The sequence below is a fragment of the Embiotoca jacksoni genome, unplaced genomic scaffold (assembly GCF_022577435.1).
Source record: "Embiotoca jacksoni isolate LCO1_2020_lvr unplaced genomic scaffold, fEmbJac1.0.p SCAF_2, whole genome shotgun sequence".
Classification (NCBI taxonomy): Eukaryota; Metazoa; Chordata; class Actinopteri; family Embiotocidae; genus Embiotoca; species Embiotoca jacksoni.
In genome coordinates, this window is record NW_027185340.1 from 268,258 (window position 1) to 290,121 (window position 21,864).

Below are 21,864 nucleotides of genomic sequence, written 5' to 3' on the forward strand. Positions count from 1 at the left end.
AGCAGTAAGTTGCCAACTGTATGCTGGACCACTGGGGTTCACACTTTAGTGAGCTTCACTGATGTGAGGTGTAACACAAACATAAACTTAAATGGTGTTTGTTTGACAAGAACGGAGATCCAACAAAAGAAAACATCTCCATCCTCTACGTTTCAGTGTGCTCATGCACTTTCAACTTCTTATTTTCAGCTGGAAAGAAGAGTTTTAGATTTTGAAGATGGCATGAGTTGGTTAGGGTAACCAACTCATGCCATCTTCAAAATCTAACTGTACAAGCATGACCATTAATGAGCCTTTATTTTTTTAATGGTTTGTTGTGTCACTGCAGCATATTCAGCTCCGAGTTTCATTTCATCAGGCAATGATCGGCCGACTCATGCCATAATTATGCTCCATTTTCAGGCATTAGCCCTTAGTTATTTTGATAAAAAACTTTGCATCCTATTATCGTCTCCAAGCCACGTTAATGGGGTCATTTTCTAAACAGTCTTTTCATCAATGTTGTTATGCTATTTTGGTGTACTACAGATTTTTCCACGTGTTTTTTTTACCTGCGTGAAATACCTCATGCCCTGCTCTTCTTCTGTGGAGGGTTCTTGACTAATTCCCTTTTTCAAGTTGCATCTGTTGCAGAAAAAGAACAAAGACAATATCAAAATATGTTGGCATCTTAATGTACTAGAATTTGTAGCTAAAAAAGGAGCACTTTAATTGAATAATTGTATCATCTGACATCATAATAATCATCAACACTTTTCTTGTCACCTATCTTCTCTTAATATATGTATACAGTATATATAAAAATATAATGCAGTAGCATTAAGTAAAAACACATTTTAACTGATCTTTTTACTGGTGAATCGGTCGGACTCTTCTGTTGTTGTTCTGCATGTGGACTGAGTCTGAGTCAAAAGGACTCGCTGCATCATGATGCCCCCACACCCTGTTAAAGTGACCTATCTGCAAGGGATTTTTAATTGGACAACGGTGTGTTTTATTTTTCTCACCCCTGTCAGGTGAGCTGGTTGCTGATTACAGAAGCTGTTTGTTTCATCATCCATCGGCCAACATCTGCTCTGATTCATGCACTGATTGGTTCCCATTCTTCTGGGTGTTGTAGCACCGTTGGCAGTCAGCCCTCATCAGTGGCTCTTTTAGCCATTCAGAACAGTATTTAGTGTTTGTTTGTGCTCCTCAAAAAGAAGACTGGCTGACAACACCCTATTCAAAGCAAAGGAAAACCAGTTGCAGTTCTTTATCGCATATTTATAGTTTGCAGGTACATAAAAAGACGTATCAGATTGATAGTGGCAAATATTGGTGACTTTGTCTTGCTTATTCCTCCACGATGTTCTTTGGAGTACAAATGCAGACTATTAGTATCTATTAGTTATTAGTATTTGGTTAAGGTACTTTTTGATTGTTTTTCCAAAGTTATTTATTGTTTTATATATTACATGCATCTATGACTGACAATCATATCTCTAAGCATATAAACATTTTCTCACATATTATTCCAGCGCTGTGTGTTTGTTCCCATTTATTTTTATCCAACATGAAAATCAACTTCCTGACCTAGGACGATCTTCAGATAGGTCACAGTGAACATCACGTCGGCTTTTATTTTTGTCAGGGTTGCATTATTGCTGTATGGTAATCTACTGCCGAGTTTGCAAATGAGTGAACAACGACATGGCAGCTATGACATTAACTTTGACTACAATAAATGGAGACATGTTGTTTACTGTGATTGATTACCTAACCTCTAGAATAAGTATCAAGTGATTTTATGCACCACAACAGAATGGAAATCAATGGCATCCCAGAAATAACTCAAAAGTTTAGTGCAAGCACTGTGATATGACCTGGGATTTTTTTTCTCTGATACGGCTCAAATCTTTGACACATCCGTCTGCGTTGTCACGATACCACTAAGTCGCAAACTCTTTACTGCAACCACCTATCCACTAACCATGCTCCTACATCTACAGGAATACGGAACTCATACGCCAGCCAGCACAGCCAGCTGGGCCAAGACTTAAGGTCAACCTTGTCCCCGGACCGCCACATTGCACCAATCTACGAGGATCGGACCTTCCAGGGTCCGTTGTACCGCAGCCCCAGCCACACCCAGCAGGGCACCCTCTACAGGAGCAGCTCAGGTTGGTCCCGCATCATTTATACGATAGAAATTCAGCGGCTTCTAAAAAGGAAAGAGCCGTTTGCAGACTGATACCAAAGGTTTCATGCAAACTGCTCAACAGGAAGAAATGCTTGGGGACAAGTGTAGGCCTGAAGTGTTCCCATTTAAAGAGGATCATATCAGGACATTTTTAATATGCTGTATATTAAAGATTGGATCCAGAATGTGAATTTCCTTCATAACATATGAGGGCACCATTTGAATTTAGCTGCAGGCTTGTTGGCACAACACGGATTAGGTAATAACAAAACTGCAAACCAGTTCCCAAGCTACCAACTGGTAGCCGGCGTGGCAGTATTTGCTCCTGGGACATGATTAAACGATTTGATTTGACCAAAAAAAAAGTAAGGTACAAAACTGTCAAAAGAATGTTTAACTTAATATGTTATTCGTGTGGTGTTACAGGGAACATTGTGCAGTCTTTCTAATTTTGATCTACAGTTTGTCATCAATACATGAGGTAAACAGTCTTGTCAGAAATGTAGACAACTACAACAACTTACAAGTAAAAATGTGTCAAAAATGTTTGACAATGAAAGAGAGCTTGAGAGATTCTTGAGAGGAGATATAGTATAATGTAATGTTTATTTCAGTCATGCATCCGTCCCTCTGCCAGTCTGCAACCGTGCTGCACACTATAAACGGAGTTGGGAACCCCTGCTGCAGCTAACAAACAACACACTGCCTTTTTATTTTGAGTCTGTTTGTGTGCGACAGATCAAATGATCCAAATCTATTATTTTCAAATCCACCAGAAACTCCATTTGGTTTTCTCCATCTTCTCTCTTCTTTGTTTGTGACGTCTCGATAGCGTCGTACAGTCGGGTCACGCAGGTCGAGATGAGCGCAGATATTTCACTCATAGCATTTTCATTTCAACCAAACACATCTTCCCATCCAGAGTGCATTCTTTATGTTGTGTCGGGAAGGAGATATTCTCCTTGAGTTCAAATATTTCAAAGTCTTTGCCATTTAATCTGGTGGCCTCTTGACTCCGGTGTATTGTCTTCCTCGGGGAACATCGTCTCTCTATCCGTCTTGCCCTTTAGCGCTGTGTATGTTATGTCTTTCTCTCTCGCCCTTCTTCCTTGATTTCAATTTTTCTTTCTCTCTGCCACCCTCTCGTTCCCTGCCTCCCTTCTCCTCCCTCTCTCCACTGTCAGGCAGAAAGGGTGAGACATGAGTTAATAGGCAGGTTCTGATATGTCATCCTGCCACAAAGGAGTCCATTACCCGAGTGTCACAGTGAGAATGAGAAGAAGGATGAAGGGGCCAGGGGACAGCTTGGTTACCCACATCCATCCTGATGTTGGTATTCTCCTCTCATCATCTCCTGCCTCGGATACACATGCTTAGTTTCCACTGACACACGCTCCTTTCAGCCTTCTCCTTGGCACACCGGAGATCTGCTTCGACCGATAAGTTCACTAATAAATGCTATTGATGCTGCGAGGAAGCCCCACAGACAAGCCACTATAATGTGTTTATGCCAGCTATATTGAGAGAAGGCGAGTGGGGGTGGAGCTGGAGGGGGTGTTCAATATGGAGTCTTTGTAAGAGCCATCTCATTAGAAAAATCCAATTTGATCCCAGAGTTTTCTTTGTTATGTTGTGAAATGAAATTGCAACGGACCATTTACCTCGATCGGCTTTAGAGGCATCCTTGACTTTCTCCACTAGCTCGCACTATACTTTATTTTTTTGTGTGCAAGACTGTTATGTTGAATAGAAATATCAATCACCTGCTGAAAAGGAGCGAAATGGAATCCAAATAGTTGAGGTAACATTGCAAAGCTGCACGATGTTGTTTGGAATTAGTTTTGTGTCTTGGGCTCTGAGCGGTGACATTCTGGGAGATAACCATATTGCAGGGTAGAGCTGCTGCCCAACATAGAAGTGCACTGATGTGAGAAATTGTGTTTTTGGAGTCGCCCCACAAGTTGACGTCTTGGTTCCTGGTAGGAGGGAGTTTGAGCGCTCGTGCCCAGTTCTGTTGGATGGCTGCTAGAGATCTGACCGCCGCAGCAGCAGTCACGCTGCCAAACATCACGTGGCTCCGGCGACAAGCGGACTAAATCCAACCAGCTTGTTTACGCAGTTCTGTGTTTGTGATCCATTGTGTTTAAAAAAAAAACTAGGTCATAATATCACTCGGAGCAAATGAAAAGAGGAAAGATGACTGAAACAAGACGCTCTCTGGCTGAGTTCTCTTCATGGTTATGTTTTTGATGCCTCCGTTTTAACCCGTGTGTGTCTGGACTGTTTTTGGAGCTCGTCATGGTTTACCAAATTCTCTCTGCTGTGTTTGGCGAAGTGAGTCTAAGAGTAAAGTGTCGCAAAGGAGCAAGGAGGCGGTGAAGAAAGGATTTGTGGATCATCAAGCAGGTTTAGTCCTCCTGTGCTCTCTGAAAACCAGCAGGATCCCTCCGGCTAAACACAGTCTTGTAAAAGCAAAACGACATGTAAAGAGCTCTTTGAAGAAGAAGACTTCAGCTTTGTGCAAACATGGGAGCTGTGTTTTTATCCTCTTCATTAATTGGTTCCAGATTTGAGAATTTGCTGAGTTTGTCAGAACAGCTGCATGTTTGTATTTTCAGCTTTGTTTAAAGTTGTATGCTAACGGTGTGCAAAGCTCAGAGTTAAGCTGAAAAGGTCTGAACACTGACGATCTTCGCTAGCACGGCTTTGCATCTCACGTTTGTTTTTTTAAATGTTTAATCTTTCTGGGTTTTGTTTTTTGTCCCTCAGGTGTGGGGAGTCTGCAGAGGACCTCCAGCCAGCGCAGTGCTATGACCTACCAAAGAAACAACTATGCTCTTAACACAGCAGCCACCTACGCTGATCCGTATCGCTCGGCACAGTACCGGCCCTCCGATCCCAGCTACGCCCGCCAGGCTGTCGCCGTGGATGACGGCGCCACGCGCTCCCCTTCGATAGACAGCATTCAGAAGGATCCCAGGTAATCACTCTTTAACGTGTCACTGCAATACTGTGTTTGTAAAGTGCTCGGTTTATTCTGTGTTTAGTAACCAGCGTAGTGTAGCACAGACCAGTGATTCACAGGCACTACTTGTGCTTACAAGGCTTCCCTGTTCTGCTGGGTCAACAGCAGTGTCCTCTTACTATTCAAACAGAGAGCCCCCTGGGTAGTCGCACGCAGCTCTAACCATTAAGCCGGCTCAACTATGCCTGGCCACTTAACAATAGATTCTCACATGCACTGAAGTGCTGCGTCTGCTCTTGTCACACAGACGTGTGCAACTGCAGGCAGTGGGTTGACGCTGCAGTAAAGCCCTGACCCGGCACGTTGGGAGCTTTGTTTACAATTGGTGGCTGTAGTGTAACTACTCCAAGTCAGTGCGCCGCAGGGATTTTCCGTGACCCGGGTCCATTCAGGAAGTGCTTCCGAGTGAAATTTCCTCTTTTGACAGAATTGCTCGAACTTTCGAGGGAAATCCTCTCGTGTTTTTTTTTGTTGTTTTTTTTTCAGCTTTGCTTCAAAGAAGTCACGTCTTTTTAAACCAACCAAGGTTCTTGTTGCATATAATTTACACCCAGTGAGGTAAATGCATTTCTGCTACAACTCAAGTAAAGTAATTTAATATGTCACTCCATTTCAGTCTCATTTTGCAAGTCCGTTTCCTCAACCAAATAAAAAGGAGAAATCCTTTACCAGTAGAAAAACAACAGAAATAATTTTTGTTGCATTTGTAGTGTAAACTATTTTCCAAGAGCAGTGCAGACACAATGCATTCCTCTCCTTCCCTTACTGGACTGCATACTGAAAATCAGTAATCCCAGTGTGACCAAACTGGACTGTTATATAGAACCGGATGTGAATGCAATTTCCCGGGTTTATCAGTTTGCCCTGACGTGCTGAAGTCTTCATTTTAAGCAACAAAAAAAAGTGCTTGTGGTTTTTTAAGGAGGCGACGCTCTTTCTGTCGCCATCGTCGTGCTGATACCTTCTCACCCTACCTGTGCCTCCAGAGAGTTTGCGTGGCGTGACCCGGAGCTGACGGAGGTAATTCACATGCTGCAACATCACTTCCCGTCGGTGCAGGCCAACGCAGCTGCCTACCTGCAGCACCTGTGCTTTGGTGATATACGAGTCAAGAGCGAGGTAGGTGTTGATCCCACAGCGTGACTTATTGGAATGAATCCACCTTAACTTCTGATAATTACGGCACATTATTCCCATTTTTTTGTGCATTTGTCATTGCCTGTTGTTTAATTTTTAAAGGGAATCTGCAGTTTATTGAATAACTTGGTGTTTTGTTTTTTTTTATTGTGGAAGCTTTGTTGTTTGTTCTATTGTCAAACATCTCTAAAAACTGGTTCATCAGGGAAACGACTACAAAAGTGCAAAAACATGAAACCCCAAAGTAAGTAATTTATTTGGAAGAGAAAACAAAGGCCAACAATTAAACCATTTCTATCATAGCAGGTTGTGGTTGAGTGTTGAGTGGTGACCAACCCCTCCAGCTGTAATTCTGCACGCTCACAGTTTCCCTGTGCTGGGAGAGAATTTTAGCACCATTACAGCTCACCTTTGGTTTCCCTCCCGATACCGTGATAGTTAATCTCCCAGTTCTTCAGGCTGATCTCACTCTTGCTTGTTGCATTATAAGGCCTGTTTTAGGCACTTTCTCCAAGACCATTACCAAAACAACTGATGGAGCTATGACAATAAAACTCAGGTCAGCTGTGATTTTCCTTTTGAAGACACCATATTTTGTGATACTCTACATAGGTGGAAATTCCAGTCAGTCACTTTGGTGTTTCTAAATATTAGATGTTATTTGGACACATCAGCTCACCGGGGGTTTCACAACATTTGCAGAGATTAAATCTACTGCAGATTCACAAGCACAGACACAAAGTCACATTCATTCTATTCATGCAAATCATAAGCCGAAGAGAAACCCACCGCATACAATAATATTTAGAAAGAACTGAACGGACACTCAGGCATCTGTTGCTCCAGACTTTTTTCCCCTTCAGATAATTAAAGGTCAAACTCGTCCTTTTTCTCCACCATGCGTTTTTGTAATATAAGTTTTGAGTGAAAGGCATAGAAAGAGGGATACAAGATCAGATATAAAGAATGCATTTTTTTTATTCTCATATGCCAAATGTCAGTATATCACAAAATGATTCATACGATACAATAATAAAATATGAAGCTTGTTTCCAGGAGAAAATGTAAATTCATTTTTCTTTTCCTCTACCATCTCCTGTGGTTAAGGCTTTTTTCATGGTCATGGATTAGCATTACTTTCCCAAATAATTCATTGTTTGGTATAAATAAATTCCTTGCGTGTAGATTCTCTTGTCACATGAATAAATGCATGATTTTGCTCTCCGCTGTATATAAGTGGGGGAAAAATGTTGTTAGCGGTCAGAATAATTTCCCATCTGATAATGTTGTGTGATCTCATTCACCCTGTCTACAGGTATGTCGACTAGGAGGAATTAAACACCTGGTGGATCTATTAGATCACAAAGTTCTTGAGGTCCAGAGGAACTCTTGTGGAGCTCTGAGGAACCTTGTTTATGGCAAAGCCATGGATGACAACAAGACTGCTGTTAAGAACGCAGGAGGCATCCCAGCGCTGCTCCGCCTGCTCAGAAAGACTGTGGATGCAGAAGTACGGGAGCTTGTTACAGGTTAGTAAGCATGTGTATGTTTTACAAACTGTTGGATTAACTCCAAGAGTCCGTGCATGCAGTATTCATACAGCTTCTTTAAGCACTATGAATACTGCAGTATGAATTCAAAGGGAGGTGTGTTTTAGTGGTCAAAAAATGTGTGTAACTTGGATGCTGATGTTGATCAAGCAGCGAAACTTGGAATACTTCCTCATGAAGGTTGTAGCGCCCCCTGCTGGGTGTACGTCACATTGCTACGCACCGTTCACAGCCAGTGTTCGTCATCTTGTAACTTTTGATTGCCCCTTGTGCATCTTAAAATTGCTATTCAAGATATTAGAATCATTACATTTAAGAAGTCAAAATCTGATAGTGTTGATATTTTGTCTTGGTAAATAATTTTTTATTACCCAGCAAAGATTTGATATATTTCTTGTTTTATAGACTTATTGATTACTGACTGGTCATTTTAGCACTACTGTTATCCAGCACCATTGTTCAGCCCTCATCAGATCCGTAGGAGATCCATTGCACATTACAGCTCTCGCAGAAGATGATGAATTATTTACCGGACAAACCTGGGGGTTTTGTTGGAGATGGTTCCAGTACTGAGCTGAATTTTGACTTTGCGGGGTTGTTTGGTGGCTTCGTGTCATGGTTAACCACCGAGTACCGTTTCTAGAGATGAGGTGGCAATTTAGATGCTTTGAATAAACAACTACACAGACTGCAAAGTGTTGTCTATCCTAACATTAGGAGTAACTGAGTTCCAGAGGCTTCTCTTTAACTTGCTGCCACTACTATTTATGATTTATGCCATGAAAAGAAACCAAATTCCCTAAGTGATTCTTTTATTACTTAGATTTACTTGGAGAGATTGAGCTCCTCCTCTGTCTGAAAACAACTGTCCCTGCCGGTCTGCTTGTCAGTCTCCTCCTATCTACATTGGACTGCTTGCAACTCACTTGTATTTGTGTGTCGCTTGAGCTCTGCAAACAGAGTATGAATACTCCATGTTGGGGATCAGGGTGGAGCGCTATAGAAATAAGCAAGCCAAGACATTTGGCCCCCAGGTGGCTGAGTCAGCTGTTTGTGCTGGACTCCAGCCCCCAGTGTAACATGGTCTCCGGTTACGGTGCAGTAGTCCTCCCTGAGGGAGAACAATATAGCCAGAGTATGGAGACTACACTAAGTAGAATTTTTGTATTGTCTGGGAAGAGATTATCTTCAGCTTCCTCTTTCAGTTAAGTGTCTGTTTACTTTGCTTATAAAGTACCAAATGAGAAGATAATAAACAATTTTAAAAGAGCATATTTTGTCTCTGCTCCCACTTGTGCTTCTGTAAAAACCTTCTTTCACTGAATTTTGAAAAGATTGCACAGGCCTTCGTTGCCCAGTCCGAGTCCAGCTGTAACGTGAGCTCTGTGTAAGTTTCCTTCCCTTTCATCCACCCATCAGAGAGCCTGCTGTGGCTAATTGGCAGTGCAGACCTCAGGATGGGGAGCAATTTGAAAAGGTCAGCAGTTCTGCATCACCTTTAGTTAATCACAGCTGATGAGAACAATCCACATAAAAAGCCTTCAGGCGGTTGACACACAGCTCCTTTCTACTTCTACAGGACCATTTGTGCAATATTTATAATGTAAATTGGAAGCAGCGTTGTTGAAGATAGCTAAAAAGCTGAGCAGTTGCTGCAACTTTTGGGCTCCCATCGTGTCAGCGGCTCCCTCGACCCCCCCGGGAGGTCCAGGTGTCATCTATGCTTCACTCGGGCTAACTGCAAGAACAGGCCACCCTTGCTTCAGGTCAGGGGTCATGTTTTGGGGAGTCACAATGCAATCTCATCCCCTTACCTGGCCATGGTTGAGCAGCTGTCGTGGGTATTAAAGGTCAGGCCCACTGCTCTGTCATCAGCTCCAGCGGCTGCAACACCTGGAAATGCCACTCACGCAGACACACAAATGCACAAAAGGATTGTTTCGTCACCTGTTAGAATACTTTGATTCAGCTATAAACCTAATCATTGCTTGGTTTGATCCATTTAACACATCAAAAACAATGTCTGTAATCTCTGTTTTATGGCTTTTTAATTTAGTTAATTTTGCCAAACTAACACTACTTTGGAAAAGTTAAACTACTTCAGATTCACACAGAGGTCAACAGAACAGCATTTATATACATACAGTAGAGCCGGTTGTCAAGTGTTGGCGTACATTGCTGTGTTTTTGTTTTTGGAGTACAAAAACTGAGGAGGTTGATAACCTTTGATCAAATGAAAAATGAGAAACGGAATTTGATCCAAAATGAATCCAGTTAAAGCCATAAGGACGGACGCTCTGACTTCCTCCTGCATGAGGGAGAAAATGAGAAACGCCCACGAGCCACAAAAGCAGACACCAAGCTGACTCTGTGAGGTTCAGTCTGTGCAGCAGTGGCAGTTTTCTAGTTCACCTCCCAAAATTGAAAAGATAATGGATAAAATGGACAGTTTTTTGGATGATCAGCAGCTTTTCGCAGACTGAACTCCAAGACGACCCCGTTAGTGCTTCACCAGGCAAAGTTGATGACAAGCTGAACTGCGGTTTAAGAGACGAAGATTATCTCAAAGGAGCAGTCAGACATTGTGGGAATCTGTCAGGATCACTTTCATTCTGCATGTCTGGAGAAGAGGAGATCCAAGATGTGTTTAGCCTCACTTGACACAAAGAATAGAAGTACGGAGAAGCTCCAGCATTGCTTAGTCAAAAGGGAAAAATGCTTTATGGCTATATTAGTCAGTAGCTTACTAGCTAGTTTATTTCTGTAGCAACACATCACACCATAAGTCATCATAGAGCATTTTATATAGGAATACAAAGACCTTACTATGTATTGTAATTACTAAAACTTTCGTTCAGATGAGTATTTTCTACAAATGTCGTTCAAGAATTTTAGCATATTTAGCGTGTTGTACTCTTGATAAGGGCGTGATTTGTCTTCATGACAAAATGTAATCCAAATTATTTCTGTGGAGCCCAGTTACTAGAAAAATAATGAAAAATATAGGAGTACAAGGAGAACTTGGAGCCCTGAAATAGCCAATCTCAGTTCACTAGCACTGCCAAACACTGACAGGAGAAATACCTCCCTCTTCCCTTTGTGTCCCATCTGTCCCTTCTCTGTTCCAATAAAGACCAAAAATATCCCAAGAGATGATTTGACTGCGGACGTACACCTATATTCTGCACCTCTGTGGGATGAAACACCACATCTGTGTTTTGGTTTTATCTGGTTTTATTAGCCTACAGGATAAAACCAGGGGTGACATAGATTAATCATGTCAAATCTGGAAAATGACCACTGATGAAGTTAAGACACCACAAACTCACTGGGTAACAGTCAACCATACAAACTCACTGGGTAACAGTCAACCATACAAACTCACTGGGTAACAGTCAGCCATTCAAACTCACTGGGTAACAGTCAGCCATTCAAACTCACTGGGTAACAGTCAACCATACAAACTCACTGGGTAACAGTCAGCCATTCAAACTCACTGGGTAACAGTCAACCATACAAACTCACTGGGTAACAGTCAGCCATTCAAACTCACTGGGTAACAGTCAACCATACAAACTCACTGGGTAACAGTCAGCCATTCAAACTCACTGGGTAACAGTCAACCATTCAAACTCACTGGGTAACAGTCAACCATACAAACTCACTGGGTAACAGTCAGCCATTCAAACTCACTGGGTAACAGTCAGCCATTCAAACTCACTGGGTAACAGTCAGCCATTCAAACTCACTGGGTAACAGTCAGCCATTCAAACTCACTGGGTAACAGTCAGCCATACACACTCACTGGGTAACAGTCAGCCATTCAAACTCACTGGGTAACAGTCAGCCATTCAAACTCACTGGGTAACAGTCAGCCATACAAACTCACTGGGTAACAGTCAACCATTCAAACTCACTGGGTAACAGTCAGCCATTCAAACTCACTGGGTAACAGTCAGCCATTCAAACTCACTGGGTAACAGTCAACCATACACACTCACTGGGTAACAGTCAGCCATTCAAACTCACTGGGTAACAGTCAACCATTCAAACTCACTGGGTAACAGTCAGCCATTCAAACTCACTGGGTAACAGTCAACCATTCAAACTCACTGGGTAACAGTCAGCCATTCAAACTCACTGGGTAACAGTCAGCCATTCAAACTCACTGGGTAACAGTCAGCCATACACACTCAATGAGTCCAAACTCGCCACTAAGTTGGGACTCTTGGACAAAAGTCGCACAAATGCAACCACCAGCCAGTTCCTCATCAGTGACCTTTTTTGACATGCAGCCTCTATGTAAAAGCAGAGTTCAGATATTAGTGCTTTAGCAGCTGTTGGACACTTTCTAAACAGCTTTGTTTCTTCTTTCTTTTTCTTGATCTCTACTGAGCCCCTCTCGTGCTCTCTGGATGGATTACTGGTCCTGGTGTCGCAGCAGTGTTTACCCTGGGTCAGTGTTTCAAAGACAGGCCGAGGCACCAGAGAACAAGCCACAGAGCAGGGAACAAGGTTTAGGATGTCTTCACACACACACACACACACACACACACACACACACACACACACACACACACACACACACACACACACACACACACACACACACACACACACACACACACACACACACACACACACACACACACCGGCCGGCTCCATCTGTCTGTCAGATATGACTTATGGGTATTGCTGCTGGTGTTGCACCACTGACAGTGTTGTCAGTCACACCTCAGTAAATTCTCCCGCTGATTTCTTCGGCACGCCGCCTCCACAGGACGCGTCTGAAATCCTGCAGCGAACATTCATTTCGACAAATTGACATCAGAGTGGATGTGTGGAAGGGCTGTGGATGGAGTGGGTCGTGGAGCTGAATGAACTGGGGAAGTTGGTTAGCGGGCTTGAGGGTTTTATCGCTGCATTAGTGGTCGTATTTTAGAGCAATCCCTGTTCGTCCCGTGAGGAACACAAACACAGACCTAATCGTTCTTGCACAAACAGCATATGAGCAGCAGTTTGATTAAATCTTATCCTACTGACTGAAGTAAAGAAGAGACACAAGACCACCTGATGCTCAGGTTTTGGCATGCAGACGCACAAACACTGCTGGCAGAATGGAATAAGAAGCACAGACTGCATGTTAACTTTTGAGAGTCAAGCATCACATGAATTTCATCCTTGCCCTGATATTTTGAAAACAAAAATGAAGTAATATATTTTATTTTAGGATTTAAATGGGTTTTTAAAGCACTTTGATGTAGTGTTAATAAGGCTAATGGTAAGTGAAATAGCTGATTAAATGACTGGCAGTGGCAGACATACAGTATATCTGTGTACAGTTTCTTGGCAGCGGTGTGTCTGAATTGGGCTCCTGGGCCACATTACACACTATTATCATCTCCAATGCTTCAATTAGAGCGAGAGGGAGCAGCATGCTGAGAGAAAATACACAGTGAGGCCGAGAGAGAAGAATTCAGCAAAGCTTGTCATTATTTTTGACCCCTCCCATAAAGATGTCCTTGTGTATGAAATACATATGCAAACAGACAGAGTTCAGTGTATTAGCATGACCCTGCTCTGTAGGTCATGTACTGTGTTCTGCATTTACAAACCCAAGGTGAGCAAGAGCAAAAACAAACAGCAAAAACTGGATGCAAACATTATACACGAGTCACAGAGCACTTAGACCTCGAACACACATACTGCACAGGCACCCTGAAGCTTCTGTGGCAGCGTTTTGAGCATAAGCTATGTATTTAGTCCAGAGTATTTCCAGCAGATTCCAGCTTGTGAAGCATTAGCCTCCTGCAAGGTTATACCAATGCCCTGCAGTCGTCAGTCTGTGCTTTAGTATAAGCCTAGCAGCAAGAGCCATGTAATTAGAAGAACATGTTACATGCTGGATAATCCTTGACAGATGTAGCATCAAAGGCTTGCCAGGACTGCGCAGTGGTTACCGAAAGTATATTTGAATTGAGTGAGATGATGGCATAATTTCTAAAGACTTTACATTATTTATACTTCATTTGAAATGACTGAGCCGCTGCCATATGGATCTCCCTGCCCCATCCTTTTTTCCTTTATTTTTCATTTCAAGCAAATAATCTCTGCCCCGAGGATGTTCTTGCGAGATGAAATTTGATGTGAATGTCTGATGCCTTAATGCCAGAGCCATGGTTTCATTTCTGAGGAGGAGTAGTTTCACTTCTGATCGTTGTGTGCGTGTCTTTGTCTGCTTGTTTGTGGACACATTCACACATGCCGAACTATTAAAAGCCCAAGTTGTTGTCTTTTCCTCTGCTGAGTTACCCTAACTGCCCGTGACAGCTGACATAACCGGAGGTTTGCATGCCGTGAGTCTCAATGCTTGTGTTTGCATGTGGTTGTCTGCCCTCAGGGGTGCTGTGGAACCTCTCGTCGTGTGACGCCGTCAAGATGACAATCATCCGGGACGCCTTAACAACGCTGACCAACACTGTGATCATCCCTCACTCCGGATGGAGCAGCTCCACCTTTGACGACGACCACAAGTTGAAGTTTCACTCGTCCCTGGTGCTGAGGAACACCACGGGCTGTCTGAGGTAAACCACCTGATGATCACACTTGGCACTAGCACCCCACTGTGGACATCTGCTGCTGTTACATGTAGAGGGGGATGAGCTCATAACATTTCTCCTCTGGAAATAGCTATGTTAATGTTGTCTTTGAAGAATAACACAAACCTGACCCACCACAGACACAAACACAAAGAAACTTCAAACAGTCAGTTGCAGAGACAATGAAGAATCACATTTACACGACCAACAGTGTCATGATGATGCGCTGGTTGTCATAAATAAGGGCTTTAATATACAACATCAAAAGAAACATTACAATAAATCCTGTAATTGACGGGACACATTTTATTCAAAAAGCCAGAATTATGACCTGCTTGTCTCTGTTTCAACGCCACCGTCATTTCACAGACTATTAGAGTCAAAGATGATGTAATAATCCCAGTTTCCCCCCTGGGGCTTCTGCCTTTGAAGACATTGTGGGGTGTGCAGCCTTTAATTGGTGACAGCTAGTTGAACTGTGTGTGTGTGTGTGTGTGTGTGTATATATCTCTTTGCATGCAAACATGCGTGGGTTTGCTTGTTAGTTCCTTATTTACTCTGCAAAGTACTGTAATTACTTCAGTCAGACCACACACACACACACACACACACACCTCATACTTTATGGATGGGGATGGCGAAAGACACATTACACTCTTAGTTCGGAAACACACAGCTGTCATTTTGTGTGTTTGTGTATGCTCATTTGTTTGTTGTGCAAAGCCCCAAAATTGATGCCTAATTTGTGTGTGTGTGTGTGCGTGTGTGCGTGTGTGTGTGTGTGTGTGTGTGTGTGTGTGTGTGTGTGTGTGTGTGTGTGTGTGTGTGTGCGTGTGCGCGTGTTTTTTTTTAAAAGGAATCTGAGCTCAGCTGGTGAGGAGGCCAGAAAACAGATGCGCACCTGTGAGGGCCTGGTTGACTCGCTGCTCTACGTCATCAAAGCCTGTGTAAACACCTCTGACTTCGACAGCAAGGTACACACACACACACACACACACACACACACACACACACACACACACACACACACACACTTAGCCAAGAGGAGAGCATGCAGCCACATGATAAGAGGCTCCGGCGGAAAAAATCCTGCTCACCCTGTTTGTTTGAATCATTTTGCCGCTCGTACCTAAACGACCGTCACAGCAGCCGGAGACAGTTTCATGTGCTTTGTCATCCAAACACAACTCATACGTGCACATCAGCTGTGACATTCAGAATCCGGTGGACCAGCTCTCTGACTTGATGTATGCTGTATTAACATTTTCGTATGATAGCAGTTCAAATGAAATCTCCCAGACTTTAATCTGTGCATTTTAAAAGCCATAAAACGTCGAGTGTATCATTTTTAATGTGGAGATTGTCTCTCCTGAGAACTAGAGCCCTTAATTTTGTCAAACATATATGCTCATAGACGTTCTCAGAGGAAAGCCTTTACAAAACTCAAACAGCGTAGAATTAAATCAATTTGCTCTGGGCCAGTTTTTTTTTTTTTTTTCTAATGTCCCATATCAAATTCGTATGATGGTAACTCAGCCAATAAAAAAACCTGTGTCCCACACACTGGTACTGTAGCATACTGAGTATATTGTGTTAAATCTTTTGTCATGGTGATTTAGAAAGCTGCTGCTATAACTACCCACCCAAACCCCCGTTTTCTTCTTGTGCCTGCCAGATTGTGGAGAATTGTATTTGCACTCTAAGGAACCTGTCATATCGTCTGGAGCTGGAGATGACGCCATCCCGAATGATAGGGGAGCAGGAGCTGGACGGCTTACTGGGCAGCGACTCGCCCAGTAAAGAGGTGGACTCCAGCTGCTGGGGCAGAAAGAAAAAGAAGAAAAAGAACAGCTTGCAGGAAGACACAGTGAGTGTGCTGTTTAAACAGAGTATTTCATTTTGCAAAATGTTGGCATTATCCATATTTATCCAACATATTGGAACCACAGTGGGGTTTTTTCTACTTTAAAGAAAGTTGTGTAAGACGAATATTTTGTAAGACAACGTAAAGAAAACCACGCAGCCTATTTGTGCTACATGATAACGTAAAGTCACATTTCCATGAAGCTCCAAAAACTCCAGCCCGTCCACAGCCTGATGAAACACTGTGGTTCTTTGTTCAGTGGGACGGTGTGGGGCCCATCCCCGGCTTCTCCAAGTCTCCCAAAGGGGCGGAGATGCTGTGGCACCCTTCGGTGGTGAAGCCTTACTTAACACTCCTGGCTGAGAGCTCAAATCCTGCCACTCTGGAGGGCGCTGCTGGGTCCCTTCAGAACCTGTCAGCTGGCAACTGGAAGGTACAGTACCAGCATTAACATGCACACATACACACTCATTCTCTTCTGTTTTTATACATTGTGTTAAACGTGATACCTCTGAGACAAAGCATCCATTCAACTGGTTAAAAGAGGGTTTAACAGCTCACTTCCTCTGCGTCAGTCAGGGCTGATGGCGGTTTTACACTTGGAATCACACGGGCGAAATCGTGCGCCTCAAGATCATCCATTTTCCTGTGGCGTCGAGGTCCACCTGAAGTTTTAATGCCTTCTGTGTGTACAGTTTGCAGCATACATCCGTGCAGCAGTGCGTAAGGAGAAAGGACTGCCCATCCTCGTGGAGCTGCTGCGGATGGATAACGACAGGGTGGTGTGTTCGGTTGCTACTGCTCTGAGAAACATGGCGCTGGATGTCAGGAACAAGGAACTCATAGGTCAGGAGGCACACTGTCACAAAATGTATATTTTAGACTGTAATGGCTCTGTTGAGCTGAATAACATTATACACAAACATTCCTAGTGCTGTTATTATTGGCTTTGTCCTGTTTAATAGTGTAGCTCTGCTCATGTAGTAGTAAGGCAGAAGTCATGTTGTTAATGGGTTTACAACCTGGCAACACACACAAACACAGTATAAAACATCTACATAATGTGTTTATATGAAAAAAATTATTATGTAACTTCGAGGTTATAAAAAGACCTTTGGGAAATTGGTGGAATAACATATATGTCTAATTTTATATACTAATACCCAATAGAATACATAACACTGCATATTAATGTGTGTAATCAACATATTGAATCCCAAACAGTCCCAGGATTTGCATTGTATGAACACTGACAACATGATCATTGTTAAACTGTTAAAAAAAATCTGTCTTTTCATAGCTGCAGTAACAGTAGTTGTTATTTTTCATTTCATCCCCCGCCAGCCTTTTGTTTCATGAAAGTCTCATTTCATGAAAAAACTATTTCTTATTTGCACTCTGTGTGGAATTAATGAGGAGTTACAGTTCCAGCAAAAGGGGGGGCCTGCTTTAAGGTGTTTTAGTGTGTGTGTGTGTGTGTGTGTGTGTGTGTGTGTGTGTGTGTGTGTGTGTGTGTGTGTGTGTGTGTGTGTGTGTGTAGGTCCTTCAGCCGGGCTGCTGTGCTGCAGGACTGATATGGGAAACAATCCTTTCCCAGGATGCACTCTCTCCAACACTCTCCAACACTCTCCAACACACTCTCCAACACTCTCCAACACTCTCCAACACTCTCTCCAACACTCTCTCCAACACTCTCTCCAACACTCTCTCCAACACTCTCCAACACACTCTCCAACACTCTCCAACACTCTCCAACACTCTCTCCAACACTCTCTCCAACACTCTCTCCAACACTCTCCAACACTCTCTCCAACACTCTCTCCAACACTCTCTCCAACACTCTCTCCAACACTCTCCAACACTCTCCAACACACTCTCCAACACTCTCTCCAACACTCTCCAACACTCTCCAACACTCTCTCCAACACTCTCTCCAACACTCTCTCCAACACTCTCCAACACTCTCCAACACTCTCCAACACACTCTCCAACACTCTCCAACACTCTCTCCAACACTCTCCAACACTCTCTCCAACACTCTCCAACACTCTCTCCAACACTCTCCAACACTCTCCAACACACTCTCCAACACTCTCCAACACTCTCTCCAACACTCTCCAACACTCTCCAACACTCTCTCCAACACTCTCTCCAACACTCTCCAACACTCTCTCCAACACTCTCCAACACTCTCCAACACTCTCTCCAACACTCTCTCCAACACTCTCTCCAACACTCTCCAACACTCTCCAACACTCTCTCCAACACTCTCCAACACTCTCCAACACTCTCTCCAACACTCTCCAACACTCTCTCCAACACTCTCCAACACTCTCTCCAACACTCTCCAACACTCTCCAACACTCTCCAACACTCTCTCCAACACTCTCTCCAACACTCTCCAACACTCTCTCCAACACACTCTCCAACACACTCTCCAACACTCTCTCCAACACTCTCTCCAACACTCTCCAACACTCTCTCCAACACACTCTCCAACACTCTCTCCAACACTCTCTCCAACACTCTCCAACACTCTCCAACACTCTCTCCAACACTCTCCAACACTCTCCAACACTCTCCAACACTCTCTCCAACACTCTCCAACACTCTCCAACACTCTCCAACACACTCTCCAACACTCTCCAACACTCTCCAACACTCTCCAACACTCTCTCCAACACTCTCCAGCACTCTCTCCAACACTCTCCAACACTCTCCCCAACACTCTCCAACACTCTCCAACACTCTCTCCAACACTCTCCAACACTCTCTCCAACACTCTCCAACACTCTCCAACACTCTCTCCAACACTCTCCAACACTCTCTCCAACACTCTCTCCAACACTCTCCAACACTCTCTCCAACACACTCTCCAACACTCTCTCCAACACTTTCTCCAACACTCTCCAACACACTCTCCAACACTCTCTCCAACACTCTCCAACACTCTCTCCAACACACTCTCCAACACTCTCCAACACTCTCTCCAACACACTCTCCAACACACTCCAACACTCTCCAACACTCTCTCCAACACTCTCCAACACACTCTCCAACACTCTCCAACACTCTCTCCAACACTCTCCAACACTCTCCAACACTCTCTCCAACACACTCTCCAACACTCTCCAACACTCTCTCCAACACTCTCTCCAACACTCTCCAACACTCTCCAACACTCTCTCCAACACTCTCTCCAACACTCTCTCCAACACTCTCCAACACTCTCCAACACACTCTCCAACACTCTCCAACACTCTCTCCAACACTCTCTCCAACACTCTCCAACACTCTCTCCAACACTCTCTCCAACACTCTCCAACACTCTCTCCAACACTCTCTCCAACACTCTCCAACACTCTCCAACACTCTCTCCAACACTCTCTCCAACACTCTCCAACACTCTCCAACACACTCTCCAACACTCTCCAACACTCTCCAACACTCTCCAACACTCTCTCCAACACTCTCCAACACACACTCCAACACTCTCTCCAACACTCTCCAACACTCTCTCCAACACTCTCCAACACTCTCTCCAACACTCCCCAACACTCTCTCCAACACTCTCTCCAACACTCTCTCCAACACTCTCTCCAACACTCTCTCCAACACTCTCCAACACTCTCTCCAACACTCTCTCCAACACTCTCTCCAACACTCTCCAACACTCTCTCCAACACTCTCTCCAACACTCTCCAACACTCTCCAACACTCTCCAACACTCTCTCCAACACTCTCTCCAACACTCTCCAACACTCTCTCCAACACTCTCCAACACTCTCTCCAACACTCTCCAACACTCTCTCCAACACTCTCCAACACTCTCTCCAACACTCTCCAACACTCTCTCCAATACTCTCTCCAACACTCTCCAACACTCTCTCCAACACTCTCTCCAACACTCTCTCCAACACTCTCTCCAACACTCTCCAACACTCTCCAACACTCTCCAACACACTCTCCAACACTCTCTCCAACACTCTCCAGCACTCTCTCCAACACTCTCCAACACTCTCCCCAACACTCTCCAACACTCTCCAACACTCTCTCCAACACTCTCCAACACTCTCTCCAACACTCTCCAACACTCTCCAACACTCTCTCCAACACTCTCCAACACTCTCTCCAACACTCTCTCCAACACTCTCCAACACTCTCTCCAACACACTCTCCAACACTCTCTCCAACACTTTCTCCAACACTCTCCAACACACTCTCCAACACTCTCTCCAACACTCTCCAACACTCTCTCCAACACACTCTCCAACACTCTCCAACACTCTCTCCAACACACTCTCCAACACACTCCAACACTCTCCAACACTCTCTCCAACACTCTCCAACACACTCTCCAACACTCTCCAACACTCTCTCCAACACTCTCCAACACTCTCCAACACTCTCTCCAACACACTCTCCAACACTCTCCAACACTCTCTCCAACACTCTCTCCAACACTCTCCAACACTCTCCAACACTCTCTCCAACACTCTCTCCAACACTCTCTCCAACACTCTCCAACACTCTCCAACACACTCTCCAACACTCTCCAACACTCTCTCCAACACTCTCTCCAACACTCTCCAACACTCTCTCCAACACTCTCTCCAACACTCTCCAACACTCTCTCCAACACTCTCTCCAACACTCTCCAACACTCTCCAACACTCTCTCCAACACTCTCTCCAACACTCTCCAACACTCTCCAACACACTCTCCAACACTCTCCAACACTCTCCAACACTCTCCAACACTCTCTCCAACACTCTCCAACACACACTCCAACACTCTCTCCAACACTCTCCAACACTCTCTCCAACACTCTCCAACACTCTCTCCAACACTCCCCAACACTCTCTCCAACACTCTCTCCAACACTCTCTCCAACACTCTCTCCAACACTCTCTCCAACACTCTCCAACACTCTCTCCAACACTCTCTCCAACACTCTCTCCAACACTCTCCAACACTCTCTCCAACACTCTCTCCAACACTCTCCAACACTCTCCAACACTCTCCAACACTCTCTCCAACACTCTCTCCAACACTCTCCAACACTCTCTCCAACACTCTCCAACACTCTCTCCAACACTCTCCAACACTCTCTCCAACACTCTCCAACACTCTCTCCAACACTCTCCAACACTCTCTCCAATACTCTCTCCAACACTCTCCAACACTCTCTCCAACACTCTCTCCAACACTCTCTCCAACACTCTCCAACACTCTCTCCAACACTCTCCAACACTCTCCAACACTCTCTCCAACACTCTCCAACACTCTCTCCAACACTCTCCAACACTCTCTCCAACACTCTCTCCAACACTCTCTCCAACACTCTCCAACACTCTCCAACACACTCTCCAACACTCTCCAACACTCTCTCCAACACTCTCTCCAACACTCTCCAACACTCTCTCCAACACTCTCTCCAACACTCTCCAACACTCTCTCCAACACTCTCTCCAACACTCTCCAACACTCTCCAACACTCTCTCCAA

At 44.2% G+C, this 21,864-nt stretch overlaps 1 protein-coding gene across 7 annotated transcripts in view; it reads left to right on the plus strand.

The window, feature by feature from the left end:
• Nucleotides 1-21,864, plus strand: part of LOC138200804 (plakophilin-4-like) — an 81,677-nt gene that overhangs the window by 52,667 nt on the left and 7,146 nt on the right. For all 7 annotated transcript variants that reach the window (XM_069153691.1, XM_069153690.1, XM_069153695.1 and 4 more), the window contains 9 exons: nucleotides 1,992-2,162; nucleotides 4,952-5,162; nucleotides 6,194-6,326; nucleotides 7,660-7,873; nucleotides 14,295-14,478; nucleotides 15,350-15,467; nucleotides 16,169-16,360; nucleotides 16,617-16,790; nucleotides 17,053-17,203. In XM_069153691.1, the coding sequence (XP_069009792.1) occupies nucleotides 1,992-2,162; nucleotides 4,952-5,162; nucleotides 6,194-6,326; nucleotides 7,660-7,873; nucleotides 14,295-14,478; nucleotides 15,350-15,467; nucleotides 16,169-16,360; nucleotides 16,617-16,790; nucleotides 17,053-17,203 (1,548 nt within the window). The remainder of the gene's footprint in view (nucleotides 1-1,991; nucleotides 2,163-4,951; nucleotides 5,163-6,193; nucleotides 6,327-7,659; nucleotides 7,874-14,294; nucleotides 14,479-15,349; nucleotides 15,468-16,168; nucleotides 16,361-16,616; nucleotides 16,791-17,052; nucleotides 17,204-21,864) is intronic.